The 9,344-nt window shown below is 40.6% G+C and overlaps 1 protein-coding gene across 5 annotated transcripts in view; it reads left to right on the top strand.

Moving 5' to 3' along the window:
• The first annotated feature begins 2,134 nt into the window (after positions 1–2,134).
• Positions 2,135–9,344, top strand: part of MLF1 (myeloid leukemia factor 1) — a 30,764-nt gene continuing 23,554 nt past the window's right edge. For all 5 annotated transcript variants that reach the window (XR_001022962.4, XM_042235106.2, XM_004003215.6 and 2 more), the window contains exon 1: positions 2,135–2,296. Coding sequence is in view for 4 of the 5 variants with exons in the window: in XM_042235106.2 (XP_042091040.1) it covers positions 2,250–2,296 (47 nt within the window). In the remaining variant the exon portion in view is untranslated. The remainder of the gene's footprint in view (positions 2,297–9,344) is intronic.

The raw sequence follows: 9,344 nt of genomic DNA, 5'->3' as shown, positions 1-9,344 counted from the left end.
GCCCCTTCTCCCCACAGTCCTGCTTTGCAATTCTATTTTTCCCTGCTCTGGCTCCTACCTGTTACCCACCTGATCTGAAACTGATGAGGTCTCTTTAGCATCCACTCTCCCTTTTCCACTATTAACATTTTTTAAGTGTTTGCCATTAGGCCCAAACTGCTTTTAGAAGCTCCAGATAACACCCTGAACTAACCTATGCTTGGACTAAAGCTTAAATGTTTCAACAGTGCAATGCTAAGAAAAATTTCCCCATGGGAACAAAAGGGGAAAACTTCCCACAAACTCCTTTATTTGACCTTAATTCAAAACTATTTCAATGCTATCATTGATCACCAATAATTTCCCCATTTCATTTAAGTCTTTTTTTTTTTTAATGTAGCCTCCTTAACATCTTGGGTTGTATTATTTTAAGCAGAAAATAATTTCAATTCTTCTAAAATAATTGTTTTGCCTTGAAACTAATTAAGAATATCCCTAATATGTATATGCTCTCTGAATTTTATTCTGAGGCTGGAGAAAAAAAATATCCTCTTCCTCAGAAGGGCTATGAGGTCTTAACCTGGGCTGTAAAGGCTGCCCAACCTCATGTCATCAGTCTCAGGGTGGGGGTGGGGGGTGGGAATCAAAGAACTTGGCTAAAGGTGGGGAGGTAAAAGGTCCAAAGGATTAAATTTCCAGCTCCCAAAATAACTCCGAGTATTCCTGCCACCTCCAAATCAGGCCCTGCACACTTCTTCATGCTGGCAGAGTGCCACTCTGCTGGCCCAATCCCAGGAGGCCCTGTGCAGCTATGGATAACACTCTGTCCCCATGTGACAGCCCTCTGTAGAGGCTGGGTAGCCCGGTTAGTGAAGGATGGACATGCAACATGCATTTTCTCTCTTCTTAGACCCCTAATCATTCTTCTCTCTCTCTAATGTTCTCTCGTTTTTCTCCTCCACATTTTTATAGGCTCCTGCAACACCTCAGGACCCTGTTTTCCAAGCTCAGTAATGTGAGAACCCTCCCACCGACCCCTCCCCTCAACATACCCACATCTCACCTGTACTATTTCCTGAAATTAGCACATGGTTTCACTTAAATGTTGAAACTTTTAAACGTTCACTTAAAGTTATTGCTTTAAATTTAAGACCACTTTCCTTGCCATAAACAGAAGGCTTATATATAAATATAATTAAAACAAAAATATACAGTAATGGAATTTTAGTTGGCTATGGCTGCTTGCTGCAGGCCTTGGGCCTGAGTCCTACTCTTAGGTTAAGCAATGCTGGAGAAGTGTTGAAGAGACACACCAGCACCAAAGTGAGACTTGCTCCTTGAAACGGACTGGAAAGAGGCTGGAAGAGAGCAACATTCTCATCTTATTTTTAAATACCATGTATACGTAAAACTTAAGCTTTTCCCACTTGGGAAACATTGCTTTCAGGTTAGGCTCACAAAAGATGAATTTGTTGAAATCTAATAGGCCTCATCCCATTTCCCTCAAGTACTGAGTCACACTATTTACTAAATGTACTCAAAAACTTTTTGCACATCTTTTCTTATTGTTCACAGCGTTAGGTCAACCACCAGAGTGTGTTTCGGACAGGACTCTGCTGTGGATCACAAAATGAGGCCGGTAAGTGGGTCTTTGGATGCAGAGTAGCCCAAATCTTGACCCATCTCCGTTTTCCCGAAAAGAGCCTTTTCGAGGCCGAGGGCGATTTACCCAAGGTCACACAGAGGGTAGACTGGTTTCTGTGTTCCTGCAGCCCAGAGAACAAGCTATCTTGTCCCACAGGAGGCTTCATGTTGGGCTCCCCGGCTGGCGCTTGACCAAGCCTCTAGCCTCCACCGTGTTGCTCGCGGTTCCCAAGGCCACGGCACAGTTTCCTCGCCTCGTCTTCGTGACGTTATGGGATCTGCGCCCAATAGGAAAGCAGCTCCGCGTCGAGCACCGCCTTTCGCGACGGCCGCGGCCCATGAGGCTGGGAGACAGGCGTTGACAAGCCTCTAACCTCCACCATGTTGCTCGCGGTTCCCATGGCAGCGGCACACTGTTTCCCCGCCTCGTCTTGGTGACGTTATGGGATCTGCGCCCAATAGGAAAGCAGCTCCGCGTCGAGCACCGCCTTTCGCGACCGCCACGGCCCTTGCGGCTGGGAGACAGGCATTGACAGTGCTGGGTAGGCTGGCTCGGGTCGCGGCCGCGGCGAGTTACATCGTTTGCCAATCTGTCCGCGAACGCCGCTGCCGGAGACAGAGCCAGGATGTTCGGGATGCTGAGCAGCAGCTTTGAGGATGATCCCTTCTTCTCGTGAGTGTCGGGGGCGGGAGTCCGCGGTCGCGCGGGAACTCGGAGATCTTGAGAGGAGCTGTTTTAAGGGGAAAGTCAGTTAAAACGCGAAAGGAGAGAGAATTCGGGTGACTCCAGGAGACCGTTTGAGGAAGACTCGGGGGGCATGAAAGGGAAGGGAGAAGAGGATATAGGGGTGTGTGAGGGAAAGGAGAGGAGGATTTGGAAAGGACGAGAAATTTGGGGGCGTGAGGTGGGAGAGGTCTGTGCAGGCTTCCCCGCCCAACCGACCCCCGTGCGGGCTGCTCTTAACTCGGCCCGATTTCGGGTACCTGGCGCCCCCTAACCTCTTTGCCTCTGGCGCTCAGAGTCCCGCCTTCGCAGCTGCAGAGGCTTTGCAGGGGATGGTAACTGCCTCTCGATAGAACTTCTGAAGAGAATTATACTTACAGGGCCTTTTCCACACCTGCTTCTACTCCAAAAGAGAGGCAGGGAATATTTGATAACATGGCAGGTCTTCGAAAAGGGAAACGTTTTCTAAAATAGTATTTTCCATAATATGTGTTTATAAGAGCGTTGGAGAGTTTTGCTGTCTCTCCCTAGAAGTGGTTGAAAGTTGCCAGGTGCACTGTTTGTTTCCTTTCTTGATTTGTTACAAAGGTAGCCTTGTTTGGAGAGGGACTCCTCTTCCTATTAAAAGTGCAAGTAGGCAGGGAAACAGAGGGTGCATTTAACACCTCAGGTAAACAAGTGCCAAGCCCAGTGAACGGTTTCAAGTGAGATACTGTGATGTCTAAAGAGGAAGCCTTCCAGAAAATAGTTATTTAATTGTGATCTAGTTTTCTAGGGTTTCCTGGGTTTTGTATTTTCTATGGTTCTTCCTTTCGTGATTATATAAAAATGTAACACAATCTAGTTGGATCCCTAAAACAGGAAGGTTTGTGTTATTTTTTTTACCAGGTGTTTTGCCAGTTTGAATTTTGCAGTCCTAATTTATTTTGATCACTTAAATTCTCTGTGCAACTTGATCACCATCTGTTTAAAAGGTTGAAATGTTACCAGTTTACTACATAGATTTGTTTTTAAAAGAAAATATTATATTGGCTTAAATGTAATAGTACTATATTAAAACCAAATAACATAATGGTAATAACTGAGAGAAAATTAACAGTAGAAAAGATGAAATTATTATTGTGAAAAATAATACTATATTATTAATATTTATTAATATTTAATTCTAATTTGATATTTTATTCTAAAGGTTATTCACTATAATTAAGGGGTGTACAGTGTTAGCCACTCCGTCGTGTCCAACTCTTTGCAACTTCACAGACTATAGCCTGCCAGGCTCCTTTGTCCATGGAATTCTCCAGGCAAGAATGCTGGAGTGGTTAGCCATTCCCTTCTCCAGGGTATCTTCCCCACTCAGGGATCAAACCTAGGTCTCCTGCATTGCAGGCATGTTCTTTACCATCTAAGCCACCAGGGAAGCTAAGGAGTGTGTGGCCTCAGGTAAACTTATCATATTGTTTTAGTTAATGTGTTTAGGAGCAGTTGCGACATTTATGAACAATGTCATTTTAACAAATTTCAAAGTTTGTATTATAATTTGCTCTTTTAAAAGCCTGTGAGCGTAGGGACTAAATATATCCATAGTTTAGTTGAGCTGTTGAAGTGGTTCTTACGTAATTGTGACCTCAGTACAATGGGCGGCAGTTAAGAAGATTATGACAACTTTTGAGTTGTATTCTCTTGATTATATCAAAAGAGCAATGGCCGTAACTAAACTAATGTATGATTGGTACTTTCTTTAAAACATCTAGCAAAAGTGTAATTTAAACTCTTGGATGCCTCTTTCTGAGCAAAGGCAATGAACCCAAGAGGCAGGGTCAGAAATAGTAACAGAACACAAATAGTAGGCATACATCAAAGAACACTCTTCCCCTGCACTTAGGATGGATAGGACCATCAGTTACATGGCAGTAGGTTTTTCAGTCATCATTCTCTGTAGCCGTCTTCAAATCCAGGCAGCCATATCATAAAGATTTGGGATAAAATTAACTTTATAAAACTGACTTATTTCTTTGCTCCACAATTGGCAATATAGAGAGTAAAAATAATTAGAGGAGATAAGAAGGAGAATGTGAGTTTATATTTATTTCAAGTAAAAAAGTAAGTTTTATTTATTTTCAAGTAGATTTCAAATATTTATTTCATTTGACTCACCCCTTTTATCTGAACCCCAAACAGAATGAGTATCCATTACTTAATATGTCAAGCGTAAGGAATTGATAAAGTCATTATTAAATCATGCACTGACCTTAAGGAACACAGAGGGGGTTCCATGCCTTGTATCTTTTATATAAATATTATCCCTATTGCCCACATTATGTGTCTGGTCATTGGGTTGCCTGGTGGCTACTTTAACATCTGACATGTAGAAAATGTTCAAGAGATACTGTTTAATGACAATCTAGTGTCTTTTACTCTCTGTCTTGTAGTTAGTATGGTATAGTTGATTGTTGGATTGCTGAAAGTGATTACATTTGGTCCCCAGTTTACAGTGGTTCCACTTAACATTTTTCAACTTGACGTGGTGTAAAAAAAATACACATTAAATAGAAACCATACTTTCAATTTTGAATGTTAATCTTTTCCCTGGCTAGTGACATGGGATACGATACTTTCACAAGGTGCGCAATAGCAGGGGTAGCAAGCTTCAGCTCCGTCCTCAGGGGTAGCAAGCCTCAGCTCCGCCACGAGATCATGAGAGTGAACAACCCGTATGCTTACAGACATTCGGTTTTTCACTTTTAGTACAGTATTTAATAAATTACATGAGGAATTCAATACTTTATTACAAAATAGGTTTTGTGTTAGATAGTTTTGCCCAGTTGCAGGCTAAAATAAGTGTTCTGAGCACATTTAAGGTTTAAGGTACACTAGACTAAGCTATGATGTTTCACAGCTCAGGTATGTTAAATGCCTTTTCTACAGGGTTATTTTCCACTTCTGATGGGTTTATGAGGATGTAACCCTATTACGGCTTCCCAGGTGGCGCTAGTGGTAAGAAACTACCTGCCAACACAGGAGACATGAGAGGAGGGTTGGATCCCTGGGTTGGAAAGATTCCCTGGAGAAGGACATGGCAACCCACTCTAGTAGTCTTGCCTGGAGAATCCCATGGACAGAGGAGCCTGGACGGCTACACTCCACGGGATCACAAAGAGTCAGACGTGACTGAAGTGACTTCGTACACACGCAACCCCATCATAAGTGGAGGATGATCTGTATTCGCATTCAGTAGATGCCATTGTTGATGTTGGCACTATCTAATTTAAACACTGTCCATGGGATTTCCAGGCAAGAATCCTGGAGTGGGTTGTCATTTTCTTCTCCAGCGGACCTTCCTGACCCAGGAATCCAACACATGTTTCCTTCATTGTGGCGGACTCTTTTACCACTGAGCCACCGAGAAACCCAATTTAAACACTGCCATTTTCTTTTTTTTTTTTTTTCTTTTTTTTTTTTTGCCATTTTCTAAATAATTCATTAATTGGAATCAGGGGCATCAATCATAAGCACACTCTCCAAATTTACTAATTAATCAAAAGTGGGCAGACAAAAAGAATATACTTCTTGGATATAAAATTAGAATTTTTAAATAAATTGAGGCTAGTAAAATATGGTATCAAATTGTCAAATACTTTAGAGCTTTGACAAAATCTAGTTTTGAATCCAAATATATTTGTTTTTAATGGTTACCTTTCTATAACAGCACGTTAAACATTTCATGAGAAAATTAAAGAGAAATTTTAAAAGCGATAAAGTTTAGTGTTTTATTGTATGCTTGTGACTTTGGGGGTTTCCTTATATGTTTCAGAGCTGAAGTTGTTTCACAGTATATATTGTCTCACAGTATATATTCTCATAGACCTTTTCAAATAAATAATACTTGTAATTTGGTTAAAAACACAAATGTTAAAAGCTAGTACTTCCTGGCATGCAGAGTTGGTTTTTTTTTAAATCATCTTATCTTTACCTTTTATTAAATGTAGATACATGTATTTATTTATGGATTTTACAAGGGAACATGGAGCACAATTTATTTTCTAGCTCTCCACTGTGGTTTTCTCTGTGGACTTTTTAAAAAGAGTTGAGATAGTTTTCTCTCAAGAATACTACTTCTCCCATTTGCATTTGCTTAAGAATAGAAACATGTATGTACTGACAGGAAAATTAAATTTGAGAATAAAATGGTCTTGACCCCTCTTCTATGCCCTAAGAAACATTGATTATTAAATGTCAAAGTTTACATATATCTAATCCAGTCTAGAAGTTTCTACTGCTTTGTACAGAAACATGATCTTTGAACCTTCTGAGCTACAGAAATGAAATTCTGATCATGGACATTTACAAAGAATAGCTATGTTACCACTTATCAGCTATTAGACATGAAAGGCTCAGAAATAGGTTGGAAAAGCAGCCTTATTCTTCATTATAAATTGTTAGCATTCCTTAAGCCACCCAGACTCTTCTTGTGGGCACGATATTGTGATGGCCAGTCTTTAAAGACGCCCTGCATATTTTCACAGACTATCACTCAATCTCCTTTCTCTCATCAGGGGCTAAAAAATATGTATCTATAATCTCTATTTATAATATTTTAAATTTATTTATTTTGCACTTTGGAGGTAGTCAGAGGACACTAATTTAGCTACTTACTGAGTTGAAAGTGAATGTATTACACATGCAAGACTGATATTTTCTTAATTGAGAATATTGCCACGGCAGGAAATAAAACAAAGTCATCTTATTGGATAAGCTAAACTGTTCATTTGGGGTATTTCTTGGTTCCTTAGGTGCAAACCTTGAATTAGGAGCCAAGGAACACAACACAATTATAACGTAGTCGCTGGCGCTAGTCAGTGCCATTTGGTACTGACTGACTATATCATAAAGCTTAGTTCTATCAATGAATTTTGTAAACATTCACACAAAAGCAGAAGAGTGCTTACAGGATGGGACAGAGCCATAGTCATTCCTGCAGCTCTTATAATATCAAAGCCTTCTACCACACCACCATTTTAAACTGTACTTCTAAACAGTAGGCAAATGAAATTGCCTGCATACCAAGTTGCTTCAGTCTTGTCCAACTCTTTGCGACCCTAAGGACTGTAGCCCTCCAGGCTTCTCTGTCCATGGGATTCTCCGGGCAAGAATACTGGAGTAGGTTGCCATGCCTTCCTCCAGGGGATCTTCCCGACCAAGGGATCAAACCCGCATCTCTCACGTCTCCTGCATTGGCAGGCGGGTTCTTTACCACTAGCGCCACCTGGGACACCTAGGAAAATGTCATTTATTCTTCAAGTATTTCTTAGGTTTCTACTATATGCCCAGTGCTATAAACTTTATTATAAATTTTTAGAAACCATGGCCCATGCCCTGAAAGATTCTCTTAAGAGTGTTGTGAAAGAAAGTAAACGTGAAGTCACTCAGTCATGTCCGATTCTTTGGGACCTATGGACTATAGCCCACCAGGCTCCTCTGTTCTTGGGATTTTCCAGGCAAGAATACTGGAGTGGGTTGCCATTTCCTTCTCCAAGGGATCTTCCTGACCCAGGGATCGAACTTTGGTCTCCCACATTGCAGACAGACTCTTTACCATCTGAGCCACCAGAGAATCCTTGTGTGTTGTATGCATTATTTATAGTGTCTAAACATAAATCACTTGATGTATTTTCTTTATGGACCTGCCCACCTTATTGAAACTAGGGAATGTTTCTTTATGATCTGAGAGCCATACAAATCTGCTTATGCCACTACTAGGTATAGTAGAGAGAAGGAATTTCCCTTGATGAATGGGACTGCCATGTCAATTATCTGAGAGTCTTATAAAGAATATGGGATGCTTTTTTACTTAGAAGCACAAATATCTATATTTTGTACAAGGCAATAAAACTATAACTGGCAAAATATATATAATTATACTTGAGTCTTACATATATATACACATATATATAACATATATTTGAGAGCATCTTAAAAACAGGAACTTACTCTGAAGCGAAATATTACCAGTCCTTTTAAAAAAAAAAACTTATGTTGAGATTATCCCAAGAGACCCAGAATCAATCCAGGAGTTAAAATGTTTTTTTGGGGGGGCAACATTTTTCCTGCTTCTGATAGGTGAATAATGTGGAGTAAAAAACATGTTTGGTGCCAGATTTCATTCTGTTTGACTGTGGTTTGTGTCAACAATCTTGAAAGAGGTCATATAGTCATCATGGTAGTATAAGTAAATTTTTCCTAATTTAAATGAAAATGCATTCTCATGGAAAATCTGAATACTGAAAATTTGGTTAAGGGAATCACGCAATCCAAGATTTTGGTTCAGTCAGTCAGTCAGTTCAGTCTCTCAGTCATGTCCGACTCTTTGCGACCCTGTGGACTACAGCACACCAGGCCTCCCTGTCCATCACCAACTCCCGGAGTTTACTCAGTCATGTCCATTGAGTTGGTGATGCCATCCAGCCATCTCATCCTCTGTCATCCCCTTCTCCTCCCGCCTTCAATCAATCCCAGCATCAGGGTCTTTTCAAATGAGTCAGTTCTTCTCAACAGGTGGCCAAAGTATTGGAGTTTCAGCTTCAGCATGAGTCCTTCCAATGAATATTCAGGACTGATTTCCTTAGGATGGACTGGTTGGATCTCCTTGTAGTCCAAGGGACCTCAAAAGTCTCCAACACCACAATTCAAAAGCATCAATTCTTCAGTGCTCAGCTTTCTTTATAGTCCAACTCTCACCTCCATACATGACCACTGGAAAAACCGTAGCCTTGACTAGATGGACCTTTGTTGGCAAAGTAATGTCTGTGCTTTTTAATATGCTATCTAGGTTGGTCATGACTTTTCTTCCAAGGAGCAAACGTCATTTAGGCGTCTTTTAGATTTTGGTTACTGTCATTATTTTGCTTCTATTTTCCATATATGGATTTTTTTTCTCCAAAATTAGACCAAATTTTATGGTTATAAATGAACTATTTTCCTTACTATATACCATAAGCAT

The sequence above is a fragment of the Ovis aries genome, chromosome 1 (genome assembly GCF_016772045.2).
Source record: "Ovis aries strain OAR_USU_Benz2616 breed Rambouillet chromosome 1, ARS-UI_Ramb_v3.0, whole genome shotgun sequence".
Taxonomy (NCBI): domain Eukaryota; kingdom Metazoa; phylum Chordata; class Mammalia; order Artiodactyla; family Bovidae; genus Ovis; species Ovis aries.
Note: the sequence above shows the minus strand (reverse complement) of the source record. Positions and strands in the feature narration are given on the sequence as shown.